Source organism: Hemiscyllium ocellatum, chromosome 16 (assembly GCF_020745735.1).
Source record: "Hemiscyllium ocellatum isolate sHemOce1 chromosome 16, sHemOce1.pat.X.cur, whole genome shotgun sequence".
NCBI classification, from domain to species: domain Eukaryota; kingdom Metazoa; phylum Chordata; class Chondrichthyes; order Orectolobiformes; family Hemiscylliidae; genus Hemiscyllium; species Hemiscyllium ocellatum.
This window is the reverse complement of record NC_083416.1, coordinates 8,141,930-8,162,374: the sequence shown is the minus strand read 5'-3', so window position 1 is coordinate 8,162,374 and position 20,445 is coordinate 8,141,930. Positions and strand designations below refer to the sequence as shown.

Sequence of the window (20,445 nt, the reverse complement as noted above, 5' to 3'; positions counted from 1 at the left end):
CAGATGTCCCAACCCAAACTAGTTCCATTTGCGAGCATTTAGCCCGTATCCTTCTTAACCCTTTCTATTCATATACCCATCCAGATGCCTTTTAGATGGTGGGATTATACCAGCCTCCACCACTTCCCCTGCCAGCTCATTCCATACACGCACCACCCTCTGTGTGAAACAATTGCCCCTTAGGTCCCTTTTAAACCTTTCCCCTCTCACCTTCAACCTATGGCCTCTAGTTCTGGATTCCCCTACTTTGGGAAAAGACCTTGGATATTCACCTGTTTTCGTAAAAATTAAAAGTAGATTGGCCATTGATGGAACTTCGTGATTGAATGAATAAAGTTTAAAACAAAATCACTCAACATCAAGCTTATGGATAATAAAGACATGGGGTGTTTTCAATCATGATTTACTGAAATGTTTTGCGCTCAGGAATCAGAAAAAAATGAGTGGAAAATGGTGATACATCTGAGTTAATATGAAAGAGGAAATACCTAAAACCAAGTACTCCCTGCAACACAGAAGAGACGTCCATTCTGTTTGGAGCAGGTCATAGAAATGGATACTGAAGAGAATATGAGCAGTTAGAATTCTCAATTATAGTGCTACAGGACTTGAACTTGGCTCAAATGTTCTCTGCCATTGTACAAAAGACATATCGAGACCATCAGGCGTGGATTGGAAAAATTCTTTCTGCTTTGAGAGCAAAGAGGTCCTTTGAAATTAACTGTGTGAAGGGAGCCATGATGTGAAGGGGTCGGTTATGGACTGGGTGGACAAAGTTAAAAATTACACAACTCCTGATGGACCACAACCAAGTGCTGTGTGATTTTTAACTGTGTGAAGGTAGTGTGAGCAAATAGCTGTGGCACTCAACAGCAAGAATCTCTTCCCAGGAATTTCAATTACTTCACACAGATCATCAACATCAGGGCATCTCAGTGGCTCAGTGGTTAGCACTGCTGTCTCACAGTGCCAGCAACTCAGGTTCAATTCCAGCTCTGGGCAACCAATCCATGTGGAGTTTGTGCATCCTCCCCGTGACTGTGTGGATTTCCTACCAGAATCCAAAGACGTGCAGATCAGGTGGATTGAGTGTGCTAAGTTGCCCTGGGATGTGCAGGCTAGCTCAGTTAGCCATGAGAAATGCAGGGTTACAGGGATTGGAGCATATCTGGTTAGGATATGCTTCAGAGTGTCAGAGTGGACTTGATGGGCCAAATGGTCTGCTTCCACACTGTAGGGATTCGAAGAAAGAAAAATGCCTTTGCCTCAACTGGTATAAAGTTGATGTAGAGGGCAGTTACACCAGGCCACATGGTCTATTCTGTTTTGCAGGTTCGGGTTGGTTGGCTGTTCTAAAATGCCCATTGTTTCAGGGAGTGCAGGCTAAGTGGATTAGCCACAGGATGTGCAGTAATATGGGGACAGGTAGAGGGAGTGAGTGTGCTGCTTTTCAAAGGGGTGTTGTGTACTCGATAGCCTTCCATAATGTAGGGATTCTAACATTACCACACTCATTTTCAAATGTTGTATTTCACCAACTGCACAACTACTTTCACACATTCTGCTCACCTCTGTATACCCCAAGACTCCCCGACTAACAATCTCCGAACAGTTCTCAGTTTCAATTGTAACAGGAATGAAGGTAATTCCACTTCTCCATACACAACCAGCCCTGTATCAGGTCCCTTGAATCTGTTCTGGCATTCAACGTGATCATGGCTGATTTGTAGGTTAACATCATATACCTATCTTTGGCCCATATCCCTTAACATACTTTGTATGAAAACATATATCTCTCTCAGACTGAAAATTTTAGAAATATACTGAAGCCTTCACAAACCTGTTGCATGTCCAGCATTTCATGTTGTGAATTAATTTCTGTTTTTCTTCCTGAGAACAAATGAAGAGAATGAATCTGTTAACTTTGATTCAGTCCCATCAGCTTTTACCATTGCTATATGACGTACTCCGAGAGCTGCCCTCAGAGTTTGTTCACATCAACTACGGCTATGGCTGAGACAGATATCTTGAAGTTTAGTTACATCACTAACAATTTACATTGTTATAAAATTTCGGATATAAACATAGTCTGTGCTGGGACTATTGCTGCATGTGGTGCACCCAAGAAGGACTGACTAACACACAACACTGACTCCTTTGCACAGAGAGAGAGCAACTGAAAACAAGGACCTTTTAAATTGGGGGCATCACATGTTATCAAGTCAAGCAACTATCTAAAACATACAATTAGTGTTTTCTCTGCACTCTATGCTCTTTCCCTTTAAAGAATGGAAATCTTGTCCAGTAGCATATACAAGGATGCGTATACAAATATTATCACTCTGCATTCAGATAACCCCAAATAGACATATGACAGGACCAGACGGTCCTTATAAGGTCATCATGATTTAGCTTCACTCTGGGGTATTCTGTCTGTTGTATGTTGGCACAGCCTCTTTTGTGTTGATGTTATCCACTTTAAATGTCAACACAACTCATTCTAGTGGACACTGTATCCCTTTACTGAGGCAAAGACAGTGGGTCCAGCTACCCATTGGTGTACAAGCATGCACAGATGGACATATTAATGTGATTCACCAGTTAACAAACCCATCAGTCCCTACATCGACATCAACAAGCAAGGAAACCGTTGGCCTCAGACGAGATTCTTTCAGTTTGCAACGGACGTTTTCTACACCCAAGGAGGCTTTCTGGGGATTGACTTTTTCACAAAGTTCCCTTTGGTGTGACAAATCAAAGTTACTGCCCGTGAATCTGTTGTTGACACATTGACTGCCATATTCAGTCTGTTCGATACTGTACAAGAATGAGTCTGCAGTACATGAGTGACCTCTCTCAAAGCAAGTGCAGAAAATGGGGCATCCAATGCATTGTCTTTTCTCCTCACTACCCTCCGCCTCACAGTACACACTGGTCAAACTGTAAAATCCACAATAGTCACATGCAAAGCAGCTTGCCAAGATTTTTGGATGGTTATATTAAATCTACGTGCCACCCCACAAGGCAGCAGGATACCCTCCTTAGTTGCTCGAAGAGACGAAGTCACATACCTTTTCATTCCTACATCTCACCATCCAGCCACAGGTACATGACAGGGTTAAAAAGAGGGTTACAAGAACATGATCAAAAAGCATGCAGACAGTGATCCCAATTTGAGCCAAAGCCCAATGTAGAGTTTGTGTTTTTCATATAAAGATGTGTTTGTGGAAGGACTTCTGGTTTTTCATTCCAAAGGGAAGTTCCACAATAATCAATCACCAGAATTTAACAGAGTCATGTGTTGACAAAGATGGCAACAGGGTGGGTCAGGGTTAGCTCTGCTACCTCACACTGCCCGAGACCTGATTCGATTCCAGCTTTGAATGACTGCCTATGCGGAGTTTACACATTGTCCCCGTGTCTGTGTTGGTTTCCTCCCAGAGTCCAATGATGTGCAGGTCAGGGCGAATTGGACATGCTAAATTCCCAATGTATCCAGGCTAGGTGGTTTAGCCATGGGAAAGGCAGAGATAGGGTAGCAGGTGGGATGCTAAGTGTGGACTCAATAGGCCTAATGGCCTGTTTACAAACTGTAGGGATTCCCATTCTATGAAGCCCAGCAATCAAAGTCCATGTCATTTTTGGAATTGAAAAATACTGTTCTTACTGAAGTTATTGAATACTGCACACACATAGCTGACTGATTGAACAGATTAACCCAACTCGATTGCACAGAGTCTAAGCGACTGAAAGCACAGGCCTTTTAGACTGGACCATCACGTGTCATGATGTTATGAAACTGCTTTTAATGTACAATGCTAGCCTGCTCTCAAGTCTGTGCTCTCATACAACACAGTCAGTCAGCCAGTCACTGTGGTCCTCATCAGGAGTTCATGGGTTAAAGTCCCACTGCAAGGATTGAGCACCTCAGCAGTGTTGACAATCCAATGCAGTACTGAGGGAGTGCTGCACTGTGGGAACTGCAATCCTTCAGATGATGCATTAACCTGAGGCCCTGTCTGTCCTCTCAAGATCCCCAGAAAGTTCCCTGAATGAAACATATATCCCTCAACCAACATCAGGTCATTAATTGTGATGACATTGCTCTTGGTATCTCCAATCTGATTGAATCTCCAATCAGCTTTCCAACAGTGACAATAATTCAAAAGTACATTAGTGGCTGCAACGTTCCTTTGGGCATCTCGTGGTCTGCAAAGGAACTGTAAAAATGTCAGTTATTTCTTAATAAGTTGTAGGTTATTCATAGAAAGCAAGGCCATTGGCCACTATGGACTTGACTCTGGACCACAGAAGTTTGAAGTTAGTGAATGTCTGTGAAGGGAAGAAGTCCATTAGTGGGGCAAGAAGCTGCTGCAGTGACAAATTGGAGACGAACCACAAGGTGTCTAATATATCATCTGTTATCATGAGCAAAACCAATGTAGTGTACAAAATCCCATGCAAGGACTGCACAAAACACTACATAGGACAAACAGGAAGACAGCTAACAACCCGCATCCATGAACACCAACTAGCCACGAAACGACACGACTAGCTATCCTTAGTAGCCACACACTCAGATGACAAGCAACATGAATTCGACTCGGACAACACTGCTATTATAGGACAAGCCAAACAGAGAACAGCCAGGGAATTCCTAGAGGCATGGCACTCATCCACAGATTCAATCAATAAGCACATTGACCTGGACCCAATATACCGGCCACTGCAGCGGACAGCTGGAACTGACAACTGGAAGCGGCAGATACAAATCACTATAAATGCCGGAGGGAACATCACAGAAGCGCTTCACAGGAGGCTCCCAAGCACTGAGGATGTCACCTAGACAGGGGACGAAACATCTGCAACACAAATTCCCAGCTCGGCGAACAGAACCACAACAGAAGAGAAAATGCTGGAAAATCTCAGCAGGTCTGGCCGCATCTGTAAGGAGAGAAAAGAACTGACCTTTCGAGTCGAACTGACCTTTTGTCAAAGCTAAAAAAAGGGGAGAAATAGGGAGGTATTTTTACAAGGCTGAGAGAAGGCACAGTGGTTAGCACTACTGCCTCACAGCGCCAGAGACCCGGGTTCAATTCTCGACTCAGGCGACTGACTGTGTGGAGTTTGCACATTCTTCCCGTGTCTGCGTGGGTTTCCTCCGGGTGCTCCGGTTTCCTCTCACAGTCCAAAGATGTGCAGGTCAGGTGAATTGGCCATGCTAAATTGCCCGTAGTGTTAGGTAAAGGGGTAAATGTAGGGGAATGGGTGGGTTGCGCTTCGGCGGGTCGGTGTGGACTTGTTGGGCCGAAGGGCCTGTTTCCACACTGTAAGTAATCTAATCTAAGAAGGTGAGTCATGGCTCCAAAAGCAAAGGTAGCAATAAAGAGATGATAATGACAGTGCATAGAGAGATTATAGGGAGATTAGGAGCTGTGAATGACCAAGGCTAAAGCCAGTGCTGTGTGACAAAATATGTGGGGGATGGTGGGGATGGGTGAATCAGAGGCAAAATGGAAAACAGGGGAGAATGGTAGCAAAGGGGGAAAGAGGAGAGGAAAAATGTGATGAAAGAATGGGGAGCAAGAGAAAGAGAGACAATCAAGAAATAAGAGGTACAGAACAATGAAAAAAATTTTTAAAAGATAATAAAATAAATGAAATAAAATTACAGAGCGGAATGAAAACAGATGGGTCGAGATGGGATAATCATTTGAAGTTGTTGAATTCAATGTTGAGACCGGCAGGCTGTAACGTGCCTAGTCGGAAGATGAGATGTTGTTCCTCCAGTTTGCATCGAGCTTTACTGGAACATTGCAGCAGGCCCAGGACAGAGATGGGGACATGGGAGCAGGGTTGTGTGTTAAAGTGGCAAGCCACGGGAAGGTCTGGGACCTGATTGCGTACAAGAGAAACATAATTGATTCAGGAGAAAGGAACAAACTAACTGGAAAAGACAGTTGGCTGAATAACAAATAAATGGCAAAAGTCATCAAAGGATTAAGGAAGTAGAAGAGAATATCCTTTATTGTCACGGAAAAGAATTGGAAGGTTGTTGGGCAGCTGTTGTGATGGAGTTATCCAGCAAGATAGCGGCAGGGGCAACAATTTCAATGATTAGGCTTAAAGGCACCAGGGCAGGAAGGGACAGGGGCATGGACATAATCTTCCAAGGAGCTGATACACATACAATCCCGATGTTGTATGATTCCACCATGGAGCGATGATCATGGCTGGGCTCATAGCTTTTGCCATGTGAAAGAGCAGCAACTGAAAGGGATCTTACCTTTGAACAAGTCTTTCCTTCGTATCCATAGCACAGTGGCCAGGAGAAGTCCTATACCAACGAGCGATCTTACAATCAGGATTTTCAGGGTGGCTGGTGGTGCTGCAAGTGACATGTATTTCATTAATTACAAATGTAAAAGTTAAATGAAAATCTTTTCTAAAATCTCTCTCTACAGTTTCACCTCGCTCGTTTCGGTGGTAACTGATTCACATTGGACGTTGCATAGAGATTCAAATCAAACTGGAATGGGCTGTTTGACTCAATGAAACCATTTTATCCCGTACATCAGCAAGAACAATAGTCTCACGGGGTCAACACTGCTGGTTCCACAGTCTTCTGGCATCCTATTCTCTACACCTATCTAATCTATTCTTCAATGTTGACATGGTCTGAGCTTCAGTTACTAACTCTGCCAATGATGTGGAGGAGCCGGTGTTGGACTTGGATGGACAAATTTAAAAATCAGCTACCTGATGAAGGAGCAGTGCTCTGAAAGCTAGTGCTTCCAACTAAACCTGTTGGACTATAAACTGGTGTTGTGTGATTTTTAACTCGCTTTACCAATGCATTCCAGTCTTATCCTGTACAGAACAGTTTCCCCTGCTCTCTGTCTAAAACACTTACATTTAATCTTACGTTACTACAGAATATAAAAGTTGGGAGCAATCTGATTGGCGTGGTTAAATGATTAAACTGGATGATTGTTTATTTTCTATCTGTGTACCATATTTCCTTTGATGAAGAACCACAGAGCAAAGGACATGACTTTCAACATGAGGTTGTTCAGGGTTATAATCCAAAAGTACTCACTGGCACAAAGGGCAATGAAAACCGAGAATTCTTTATCCAAGAAAATTAATTAAAGTGAAGAGGTGGGGGAGGGGGGAGGTGAGTTTAAAATTTCACCACTGGGATAGATTTTTTAGCAGACAATGATATTGAGAACTACATTAGGTAGAAACATTTACGATATAGATCAACCGTGATATAATTGAACATCAGAACGCATTTGAAAAATTGTCTGATATACTCCAATGCAGACATCCCAGCAACCATCTGATTTATGTATGTGCATCTAAAAAGCAGACAAGTGATCAGGCAGAGTTGCAACACGGTATACACACGACATATTGAGTTCTGAAAGACAATGAGCTCTCCTGAAGGTCTAGGTGCACATGCAACATCCCCCACCTTTCCAAAAGGATGCTTTAGTTATTATTTAGTTAGAGCCTGTGAGTCTCCATGATGTTTCGGCATTAGGTTATATGTATCAATCTCATGATAGTGACTTTGTCTGGAGGTGCCATCCATTTCCACAGTCAGATGTGATATTGTCTGTCATTCTTGTCTTCATTGGCAATGATTAATTTCCATAGGCTGCACTTCCAGTTTCAGAATCTGCTTGGTTCCAGATTAGCCACTGACTGATTTTGTTCTTCAGGCTGTTTCGAGTGATTCACATCCTCCTGGCATCTCTTGCTTTGTTCCTTCAGTGTTTACAGCTCACTTTGATTTTACATCCTGGATTCTATTAAACATTCAGCCTTCTGTTAGTCTCCTACATTTACTCTTTCATAAAGTTCTATAACAATGATCCACCATTTCAACTATATTTTTAAAAACATTTTCTTTGATGGTTAGAGCTTTTCCATGGTGTTTGGTTTTCTGTGTCCCACTTCTGTCCTTTCACTACAGCATCATTGCAGACATTTTTTTCTGAAAGGGGTGATGTTCAGTTTGTTTTTATTTTTGTTTTTGTTCAGATCTGTCCTTTTCTCCACCACTTCTTTGAGTGTACGTCAATGTTTCTGTGGATGTTCGTTCGAAGCCAAAGCTACCAGCCATGTCTTTCACTTCTAGATTAATTTGCTTGAAGATTCTACAAGCATATTTCACCTCATCAGTGGATTGCTTCCGCCGCTGTTCACCATGTCATGATCATCAGATGCTGATTAACTCCAAGGGTTCATTTATTTATCTGCCAAAAATTCTCATTTTGCACTCATTAGGACAATCTGCTAGAAATACCAAAATAACGGCAAAACAGCAGTCATAAATGATGAGAGGAGGTTTTTTGCCAGGTAGACTGTAATTAGTCGAGACATTGCCATGTGAATGCACCAGCCAATGATGACTGACAGTTTACTGCCAGGTTTTGTTTAAATTTTTAACAAGGTAGCTTGATTCTTATTGATCATGACATTGCTTGAGAAATGAACCAGAAAATAGCCATCATCTATTTTGGCAACTTTTGGTTATTTTGTTAAGATCCTATCCTTTTAGCTGTTTACAAACAGACAATGAGCTGACTGTACTTAACTCACCTGTGATTTCAAAACTCATAACACAGAGTCCAACATTAGATGTGATTAGCAATTTCACAGCATTTTCAGCCTAATCCTAAGTGTGTAAAGAACTACATAATCTAGTCATTGTCAATTGACTCTCAGTGTGGTGCACGTGCATGTACTCTAAGCTACCTACACTAATACACAGGGCCCTGCTCTATGGGGACAGAAAGAACATGTGCACACTCTCAATTTAGCAAAACAGGTTTCAGCCATTCTCTAGCTCAATTCTCAGAATCAACTTTCTTTGCTTAAAATTTAAACAAAGCTTGGCAGTTAACTTCCAGTCTTCATAAGCTGGTGCATTCCCCATGGCAACATTTCTACCAGTCAGTGTCCACTTGCCCAACAAACAGCACTCTCCTCCCATACAGTATAAATGCTGTTTTTCTTTTACTTGGCTATTTCTTGCAAATTGTCTTGATGAGTACAAGACAAGGAACCAAAGGTGCAAAATAGGAAGTTGCTTGAAACTCTGCCCTGACACTACTCAGAGTCCGATGATGAAGGTTTGTGATTGTACTGATTGTTCTGGAAGAGGGGGGTAGTGATATAGTTCTCATGTCAACTGGACTAATAATCCAGATGCTCGTAGAATCCTTAATGGTGGAAGCAGGCCATTGAGCCCAAAAGTCCACACTGATCCTCCAAGGAGTATCCCACCCAATACCTATAAACCCTGCATTTCGCATTGCTAGCCCATCTAACCTGCACATCCTGGGCACGGTGGGCAATTTAGCATGGCCAGTCCAACTAACCTGAACATCATTAGACTGTTGGAGGAAACCAGAGCACCTGGAGGAAACTCACCCAGACACAGGGAGCATGTACAAACTACACAGAGAGTTGCCCGAGGGTGGAATTGAAGTAGGCTCCTTGGCACTGTGAGACAGCAGGGCCAACCAATGAGAAACTGTGCCACCCGTTAGTGACTGTAATGGATGATCAGGACAGCAAATGGAATTTGAATTAAAGTAATCCAGATTTGAAAATTAATAACACTAATAGTGGCCATGAAACAATCATTGCTTATAATAAAAACCCACCTGATTCAATTCTGCCTTCAGGGAAGGAAATCTGCTGTCCTCACAAACAAAGGTTTTCACTGTACGTAAGTACACATGACTACAATAAATCAAATCAAATCACCTGCTCTGGCCTATTTGTGACTCCAGACATGCAGCAATGTGGTTGACTCTTAATTGCCCTCTAAAAAGTTTTAAAAAGTGGCAATTATGGATGAGCAACAAATGCCCACTTTCCCAGTAAGATTTACATCCTAGAAAAGAATAATAGCTCTCCACATCTCCAATTTATTTCACATTCTGGACTAAGCTATTGTCCTTTACTGAAATAGTTTTTATAACTAAGAGTATCTGTAGAATATTACGTTCTAATCAGTAGCTACAACTTATAAATCCCTTGTCTATGTGAAAGATTGATTTTCTTCAACTGGTGTATCCATACATCTACATGTGGATTCTCCTCATACTGACCAAGGAATCAGGAAAAGGTGTATGTAACATATTTTATTTTGCATTCACAATCGGAAACAAGTCCACTTGCTATTGTACCCGAAGGAAGAGAAAACGCTAAACTGACATTAACACGCCAGTTTCTGAGAGAATAACTGGGTCAGTTATTAAAAAGCAAAACTGAACAGTCCCCTTGAATGGGAATAATCTGATAAGTTGAAGTGGGCATAATTTTAAATTGTATCTGTATGACAATTCCAATTTTATCTCACTTGCAAGGTGATACATGCTAGAACTGTGCGGTGTGGACACTCTGAGGTCTGTGTGCTATTTTCGATCACTGAGGCTAAAGAGGAACCTTTGAGCTTTTCAGGCTTGATGAATATCTTCACGTTTTTGGAGGAAGTGTTGCTTAAAGTGTTCAGTGGTGAATACCACCATGAGAGACAACATTTCTGCTGAAGTGTAATTAAAGATGGTGAAGGGAGGTGTAAACTTTCCCAGTATAAGAGAAAGGGACTGTTTTAACCTCCAGCACATTACAGCTGCTGATAAACTTCTAACATTATCAAGTCAGCATTGATACTAAAGACCATATCAAACACTGTCTCTTGTAAATTGGTTCCTTGTTAAACAGTTCTCCTCTACGAATGTTCAATTCACTCTATGGTCTGGAATGTTTTCCATTTCTAAAATGCACCAAGATCTTTGAGATGCTCCAAACCTTTCTCTTGTTCATACCTCCCCTTCCTTTCACCCTCCACACGGCAGCTACATTTTGAACTGCCCAGGCCCTAAGTTTCTGAGATAACCCTGTGGAAACTCTCCTCATCATTTCCCTTCCCAGGATGCATTTTAAAACCCATTCCTTTGACAAAATCTATTGTCACCAATTTCTTCATCATGTTGGAGGTAACGTTTGTCCAGTTATGACTCTAGATTATATTCCACACAGGAAACAGGCACGTCAGCCCAACAAGTCCACACTGACCCTCCAAAGAGCAAACAAGCCACAGATCAATTCCCCACCCCATATTTACTCCTGCATAATGCACCTAACACTATGGGACAATTTAGTATGGCCAATTCACCTAACCTGCACATCTTTGGATTGTGGGAGGAAACCAGAGCACCCGGAGGAAACCTACATAGACACGGGGAGAATGTGCAAACTCCACACAGACAGTTGCCTGAGGTGGGACTTGAACCCTGGTCCCTGGTCCCTGGTGCTGTGAGACAGCAGTGCTAACCACTGAGCCACCGTGCTACCCCGAAAATGCTTGATAAAGCTTTTTCCATATTAATGGCCCATGTGACTATAAGTTGTTCATAATTATACATGAAGGATGCCATTTGGTCTATTGTGGTCATTTGACAATAGAAACCATTGGCTTCCTTGCATGGCTCTGAACTAAACCTGTCCATCTGCAATCAGTAGAACCCCTCCTGAGAATGTCATAACAGGAATTTTAAAATATTTTACCCTTAATGTTGCTTCATAGTCCTTAATGGTAAAATCTTTCTAATTAATCATTGAACCTCTGGGTGAGAGAAGTGAAAAGATTATGTGGCACAGCAGTTAGCACTGCTGCCTCACAGCGCCAGAGATCCGGGTTCAATTCCTGACTCGTGTGACTGTCTGTGTGGAGTTTGCACATTCTCCCCGTGTCTGCGTGGGTTTCCTCCGGGTGCTCCGCTTTCCTCCCACAGTCCAAAGATGTGCAGGTTCGGTGAATTGGCCATGCTAAATTGCCCGTAGTGTTAGGTAAATGGGTAAATGTAGGGGAATGGGCGGGCTGCTCTTTGGCAGGCCGGTGTGGACTTGTTGGGCTGAAGGGCCTGTTTCCACACTGTAAGTAATCTAATCTAATCTAATTTAAAAAATCTCACTCCTGCTTATCATGTAGCACAGCAATATGACTGTGGTGTCACACCCTCTCCCTCTCTCTCACACACACACACACACACGTCCATGGGGTGAATTTGCATTCGCACATTAGTATTTACAAATACATTCTATTTTGTTCAAAAATCACACAATCCATTAGCAGACATTTCATAAATTCCTAATTTGGAAATAGAACCAGCCAGACTCAAGGTTGTGATACAGACAGACTCAACCTCGCACCTTTAATGCATTGTCTGAGCTGAGATGTCACATTTTTTTATAAAACCTTGAGTTATCTTAGGAATGTAATTTGAAAGTAGTTCTGGGATTTACATATTAATGAATCTAAACCTGCTACCCATTCTAAGTGATTAAAAACATAACAGCTGTACATTGCATCAGTGATATGACAGTGGGATCTTTTACTATACCTTCCGTGTCCTATGATCCTGCCCCACCAGCTATCTGACAAAGGGGCAGTGCTCCAATAGCTTGTACTTCCAAATAAACCTGTTGGACTGTAACTTGGTGTTAGTTTTAACTGTGTCAGAAGAGGATTAGGAATTGATAAAGTCTGAGTTTAGCAATTATAGCATCATCCAGCTTAAAATAGAGTGAACACAATCCAAAAAAAAATGCTAATAACATATGTTTGCTTACATTGGACGTAGATTTCCAAATCATTCGAAGTCACATTCCCAAAGTAATTTGTTGCTGTACAGCTGTAGAAACCAGAATCACTTCTAGAAATATGTTGGAAGGTCAGAGTTCCTTTCACATTACTAAGAGCGCTTGTTTGATCATTGCTTTCCTCCCTCTTGTACAAGGTGTAGGTAGCTTCAGGATTGCTATTACTGGTGCACACCAAGGAGATCTTGTCACCCTCTTTAACCTCCAAATGTGATCCATCAACTACTTGAATGGTTACGTTTTTAGGTGCATCTGAAAGTAAAATACATTGATGTCGAAAGTTCCACAGACAATTTGGTAGAGTTTACAAATAAAGAAAGGTTTGGACAGTGCATTTACTGATCAGTCATTCAGTTGATAGATTAGGATGATCAGCAGGCAAGAATTTAAATGATGAAGGAGGAGAAATAGAATAGATTTTCGATGGTTCATTTTTTAGTGAATAAGGATCCTCTGCAATAGATACAGTGTGCATCGACTACCCGGATTTATGAGGGAGTTGGTGGGAATGATTAAATCCTATAATGTGGAAGCAGGCTGTTTGGCCCATCGAGTCCACACCAATCCTCCAAATTTCTTCCCACTCAGATGCGCCCTTCAATCCTGTGACCCTGCGTTTCCCATGGCTAATCCACCGACCCTCCATATCCTGGACACTATGGGTAGAGGCTAGGAATACATCAGCAAGAAATTCGCTCCCTGACTCCTCAAAGCCTGTCCACCATCTACAAGATACAAGACAGGAGTGTGATGGAATACTCCCCACTTGCACGAATGAGTGCAGCCCCAACAATGCTCAAGAAGCTTGACACTATCTAGGACAAAGCATCCTGCTAGATTGGGACTGCATTCACAAGTATCCACTCCCTCCATCACCGATACTCAGTAGCAGCAGTGTGTACTGACTACACGATGCACTGCAGAAAGCCACCAATGACCCTCAGACAGCATCTTCCAGACCCACAACTCCTTCCATCTAGAAGGACAGGGGCATGTATGGGAATACCACCACTTTCAAGTTCCCCTCCAAGCCACTCACCATCCTGGCTTGGAAATATATCGCTGCTCCTTCACTGTCACTGGGTCAAAATCCTTGAATTCCCTCCCTACCAGTATTGTGGGTCAACCCACAGCAGGTGGACTGCAGTGGTTCAAGAAGGCAGCTCACTCCCACCTACTCAAGGGGCAACTAGGGATGGGCAATAAATGCTGGCCCAGCCAGCGCTGCCCACATCCTACAAATGAATAAACATATGAAAAAATCTTGGCCAATCCACCTAACCTGTGCATCCTTGGACTGTGGGAGGAAACCAGAGCACCCGAAGGAAACCCACGCAGACACGGGGAGAATCTGCAAACTCCACATAGACAGTCACCTGAGGCTGGAATTGAACCAGGTTCCTTGGCACTGTGAGGCAGCAGTGCCAACCACTGAGTTGCTATGCCACCCTTTAGTAACTGTAATGAATGATCAGGACAGCAAATGGAATTTGAATTAAATTAACCCAGATTTGAAAATTAATAACACTAATAGTGGCCATGAAACAATCATTGCTTGTAATAAAAATCCACCTGATTCAATACTGCCTTCGGGAAAGGAAATGTGCTGTCCTCACAAACAAAGGTTTTCACTGTACGTAGGTACACATGACTACAATAAATCAAATCAAATCACCTGCTCTGGCCTATATGTGACTCCAGACCTGCAGCAATGTGGTTGACTCTTAATTGCCCTCTGAAACAGTTTCATAAGTGGCAATTATGGATGAGTAACAAATGCGGCGGCACGGTGGCACAGTGGTTAGCACTGCTGCCTCACAGCGCCAGAGACCCGGGTTCAATTCCCGACTCAGGCGACTGACTGTGTGGAGTTTGCACATTCTCCCCGTGTCTGCGTGGGTTTCCTCCGGGTGCTCCGGTTTCCTCCCACAGTCCAAAGATGTGCGGGTCAGGTGAATTGGTCATGCTAAATTGCCCCTAGTGTTAGGTAAGGGGTAAATGTAGGGGTATGGGTGGGTTTCGCTTCGGCGGGTCGGTGTGGACTTGTTGGGCCGAAGGGCCTGTTTCCACACTGTAAGTCTAATCTAAAAAAAAATGCCTACTTTCCCAGTAAGGTTTACATCCCAGAAAAGAATAATAGCTCTCCACATCTCCAATTTATTTCACATTCTGGACTGAGCTATTGTACTTTACTGAAATAGTTTTCATAAGTAAGAGTATCTGTAGAAAAGTACGGTTCTAATCAGTAGCTCCAACTTATAAATGCACTGACTTCCCTTGTCTATGTGAAAGATTGATTTTTCTTCAACTGGTGTATCCATACATCTACATGTGGATTCTCCTCATACTGACCAAGGAATCAGGAAAAGGTGTATGTAATATACTTTATTTTGCATTCTAAACTGACCTTACCACGCCAGTTTCTGTGAGAGTAACTGGGTCAGTTATTAAAAAGCAAAACTGAACAGTCCCCTTGAATGGGAATAATCTGATAAGTTGAAGTGGGCATAATTTTAAATTGTATCTGTATGACAATTCCAATTTTATCTCACTTGCAAGGTGATACATGCTAGAACTGTGCGGTGTGGACACTCTGAGGTCTGTGTGCTATTTTCGATCACTGAGGCTAAAGAGGAACCTTTGAGCTTTTCAGGCTTGATGAATATCTGCACGTTTTTGGAGGAAGTGTTGCTTAAAGTGTTCAGTGGTGAATAACATCATGAGAGACAACATTTCTGCTGAAGTGTAATTAAAGATGGTGAAGGGAGGTGTAAACTTTCCCAGTATAAGAGAAAGGGACTGTTTTAACCTCCAGCACATTACAGCTGCTGATAAACTTCTAACATTATCAGGTCAGCATTGATACTAAAGACTATATCAAACACTATCTCTTGTAAATTGGTTCCTTGTTAAACAGTTCTCCTCTACGAATGTTCAATTCACTCTATGGCCATATCTTCCATTTCTAGAATGCAGTAAGATCTTTGAGATGCTCCAAACCTTTCTCTTGTTCATACCTCCCCTTCCTTTCACCCTCCACCCAGCATCTACATTTTGAACTGCTCAGACCCTAAGTTCTGAGATACCCTGCGGAAACTCTCCTCATCATTTCCCTTCCCAGGATGGATCATAAAACCCATTCCTTTGACAAAGCCTATTGTCACCAACTTCTTCATCATGTTGGAGGTAACGTTTGTCCAGTTATGACTCTAGATTAGATTCCTCACAGGAAACAGACACGTCAGCCCAACAAGTCCACACTGACCCTCTGAAGAGCAAACAAGCCACAGACCAATTCCCCACCCCATATTTACCCCTGCATAATGCACCTAACACTATGGGACAATTTAGCGTGGCCAATTCACCTAACCTGCACATCTTTGGATTGTGGGAGGAAACCAGTGCACCTGGAGGAAACCTACATAGACACGGGGAGAATATGCAAACTCCACACAGGCAGTTGCCCAAGGTGGGACTTGAACCCTAGTCCCTGGTGCTGTGATGCAGCAGTGCTAACCACTGAGCCTCCGTGCTGCCCCAAAAACTCTCGGTAAAGCTTTCTCCATATTAATAGCCTATGTGACTTTACGTTGTTCATAATTATAATCATTTGTTCTATTGTGGTCATTTGACAATAGAAACCATTGGCTTCCTCGCATGGCTCTGAACTAAACCTGTCCATTTGCAATCAGTAGAACCCCTCCTGAGAATGTCATAACAGGAATTTTAAAATATTTCACCCTTAATGTTGCTTGATAGTTCTTCATGGTAAAATCATCCTAATTAATCATTGAACCTCTGGGTGAGAGAAGTGAAAAGATTATCCAGAAATCTCACTCCTGCTTATCATGTAGCACAACCGTATGACTGCGGTGTCACACCCTCGCCCGCTCTCCCACACACACACGTCCATGGGGTGAATTTGCATTCGCACATTTGTATTTAAATACATTCTATTTTGTTCAAAAATCACACAATCTGTCAGCAGACATTTCATGAATTCCTAATTTGGAAATAGAACCAGCCAGACTCAAGGTTGTGATACAGACAGACTCTAACCTCGCACCTTTAATGCATTGTCTGAGCTGAGATGTCACATTTTTAAATAAAACCTTAAATTATCTCGGGAATGTGACTTGAAAGTAGTTCTGGGATTTACATATCATGAATCAAAACCTTCAACCCATTCTAAGTGATTAAAAACATAACAGCAGTACATTGCATCAGCGATATGACGTGGGATCTTTTACTATACCTTCCGTGTCCTATGATCCTGCCCCACCAGCTATCTGACAAAGGAGCAGTGCTCCAATAGCTTGTACTTCCAAATAAACCTGTTGGACTGTAACTTGGTGTTAGTTTTAACTGTGTCAGAAGAGGATTAGGAATTGGTAAAGTCTGAGTTTAGCAATTATAGCATCATCCAGCTTAAAACAGAATGAACACAATCCAAAAAAAAATGCTAATAACATATGTTTGCTTACATTGGACGTAGATTTCCAAATCATTCGAAGTCACATTCCCAAAGTAATTTGTTGCTGTACAGCTGTAGAAACCAGAATCACTTCTAGAAATATGTTGGAAGGTCAGAGTTCCTTTCACATTACTAAGAGCGCTTGTTTGATCATTGCTTTCCTCCCTCTTGTACAAGGTGTAGGTAGCTTCAGGATTGCTATTACTGGTGCACACCAAGGAGATCTTGTCACCCTCTTTAACCTCCAAATGTGATCCATCAACTACTTGAATGGTTACGTTTTTAGGTGCATCTGAAAGTAAAATACATTGATGTCGAAAGTTCCACAGACAATTTGGTAGAGTTTACAAATAAAGAAAGGTTTGGACAGTGCATTTACTGATCAGTCATTCATTTGATAGATTAGGATGATCAGCAGGCAAGAATTTAAATGATGAAGGAGGAGAAATAGAATAGATTTTCGATGGTTCATTTTTTAGTGAATAAGGATCCTCTGCAATAGATACAGTGTGCATCGACTACCCGGATTTATGAGGGAGTTGGTGGGAATTATTAAATCCTATAATGTGGAAGCAGGCTGTTTGGTCCATCAAGTCCACACCAATCCTCCAAATAGCTTCCCACTCAAATGCGCTCTTCAACCTTGTAACCCTGCGTTTCCCATGGCAAATCCAACAACCCTGCATATTCTGGACACTATGTGTAGAGGCTAGAAATACGTCAGCTGTTCTGAGGGGCCGGGTTTGTTTCCTCCTGCTCTGTTTGTGAGTTTGCAGCTTTCACCTGGTCCATACGATTATTCAGGCCCACCTCACCGATCCGAACTTGATATGTCACGGGGCCTGACCTCATGCTGACCACCCTCTTCTCCACCCGAACCTGCACATGTTTGGACTTTGGGAGGAAACCAGAACACCTGGAGGAAACCCACACAGACACAGGGAGAATGTCCAAACTTTACACAGACAGTTCTCCCGAGGCTGGAATCGAACCCAGGTCCCTGATGCGGTAAGGCAGCAGTACTAACCAGCAGTACTGTCAGGAGAATTACTCATTGTTTTTCATCTGCCCCAATGTGATTTGCCCAGGAAAAAAAAGCACATTCTCTCCACATACTTTGAGAGCAGGATTGAACAAGTCAAACTTCCCAAATAACGGTGTGATTCCAGAAATGTTTACCCCAACTCAGAGATGTCTGTTGCGAGCAATCTTCCTCATCAATTTTTTTTAGCCACTGAAGTAACTCCACAGAGGCCGGTATCCCATCACCAAGTTACCCCGTGTTTACACTGGGAGAGTCCTTGACACTGTCCAGCTCCCTCAGAGCCAGCTCTCAGAGTGAACAGAACCTCTGACACTCCTGTTTCTATCTGTCAGCCAGGGCTCCCTGATTGGACCAGGTTAACAGCCTCAATCAGGGAACTCATTCTGTGAGGTCACCTGGCTGACCTTGTTTCAATCACTACATCCCTCCCCCACCTATTGTCTTTCTTCCTCTGATTCAATGATCAAAGCCCATGGGGCAGGGTGGGAAAAGATGAATTGGGAGGCTGGGGGGAGGGGGGAGGGAGTGTAGACAAGGTTTGAGAAAGGAGAGGGTGAATGTCTCCCAGGGGCAATGAAGTAATCACAAAACAAACTCAATCAAAATAATATTTTGAAAAAAACACATAATTGCTCACATTGGACTTGAATTTCCAAAGTTTTTGACGTGCTACTTCCAACATGATTTGCTGCTGTACAACTGTAGAACCCAGAGTGGCTGCTTGTAATACTCTGGAAGGATAGAGTTCCTTTTGAGCCATTAATAAGTCTTGTCTCACCACTTTCTTCCTCCCTCTTATGCCAGCTGTACATAGCTTCAGGATTACTGTCACTGGTGCACATCAAGGAGAGCTTATTACCTTCTCTGATTGTTAATTCTGATCCTTTATCTACTCGGATTGTTACATTTTTGGGTGCATCTAAAAGTGAAAGATAATTTGTGGACTTATAACAGATATTATGGAGAACAGCACAAATAGAATTGGCCATTACTAAGTCACATGTTGTCTGCCATATTTCATAATCCCCACAGGAAGTGGGTCAACCTTTACCTGTTTATGTCAGAATTAGGATGTTCAATTGTATCTTACATATCGGTTGATAGAATTTGAGATTGATGTAGCTCAGCTACAGCCATGAAGCCTGTGCTGCACGATCTGTGTAACCTATCTCACTGCACTGCTCATTCCAGTTAAACCTACTAATCTTTTCTCATCTACAAAGTTAAAACTCACACACCAGGTTATAGTCCAACAGGTTTAATTGGAAGCACACTAGCTTTCGGAGTGACGCTACCTTCCCCAACATTTGTTGAGTTATTTTTTGAACCTTTTCTGATGAACCTGCTACTCCAGGCATTTCAGATCATAATAACTTGCTGTGTACATGGGAGTGTCTGCCTGTTCCTGCTCTTTTTAGATTAGATTAGATGCCCTACAGTGTGGAAACCGGCCATTTGGCCCAACAAGTCCACAGCAACCCTCTGAAGAGTAGCCCACCCAGACCTATTTCCCTGCATTTACCCCTGACAAATGCACCTAACCCACACATCCCTGGCCACTATGGGCAATTTAGCATGGCCAATTCACCCTAACCTGCATAATCTTGGATTGTGGGAGGAATCCGGAGCACCTGGAGGATCCCTGTACAGACATGAGAAGAATGTGCAAACTCCATTCGGACAGGCGCCTGAGGTGGGACTCGATCCCTGTCACTGAGGCAGGAATCAAATCTGGGTCCCTGGTGCTGTGAGGCCGCAATGCCACCCACTCAATCAACATGCCGCCAGCCACCATACCATCCTGTAAATCCGTATTTTTTTATTTACCAATCCTTCTACCTCGGGGAACACAATCTTTGTGTTCGTTCTACCAAATCCTTCATGATCTTGAATATTTCTCTGAAATCTCGCCTCAATGTTCTTTGGTCTAAGGATTACAGCTGCAACATCTCTTGCTTTGTTCCATAAATACGTTTATCTCTAACCCTGTCTATCTTTATCGAGGTCATTAAAGTATTTCAAAGGAGCAGATATCCTATCATCCCATGAAAGATTAAATGCACACCCCTGTGCAGTCTGAGAAACAGCACTTCATGCCACAGTTATTGTATATATTTATATAATCTACCCATTCAGTGATGTTGTTACACACCGCTGGAGCAGGTGGGACTTGAACACAGGTCTCTCTGGTCTAGGGGGAGGGACACTCCCACTGAACTGGAAGAAGGCCCCTTTT

The 20,445-nt window shown here is 42.7% G+C and overlaps 1 protein-coding gene across 6 annotated transcripts in view; it reads right to left on the bottom strand.

Annotated features, from left to right (window-relative positions):
- The window catches only part of LOC132823137 (sialoadhesin-like), a 79,280-nt gene that overhangs the window by 11,248 nt on the left and 47,587 nt on the right, over window positions 1-20,445 (bottom strand). For 5 of the 6 annotated variants that reach the window (XM_060836688.1, XM_060836686.1, XM_060836692.1 and 2 more), the window contains 5 exons: window positions 18,847-19,128; window positions 17,175-17,456; window positions 12,661-12,942; window positions 6,287-6,388; window positions 1,841-1,890 (listed from right to left, as the gene is read on the bottom strand). In XM_060836688.1, the coding sequence (XP_060692671.1) occupies window positions 1,841-1,890; window positions 6,287-6,388; window positions 12,661-12,942; window positions 17,175-17,456; window positions 18,847-19,128 (998 nt within the window). The remainder of the gene's footprint in view (window positions 1-1,840; window positions 1,891-6,286; window positions 6,389-12,660; window positions 12,943-17,174; window positions 17,457-18,846; window positions 19,129-20,445) is intronic. The other variant, XM_060836691.1, reaches the window with a different exon arrangement.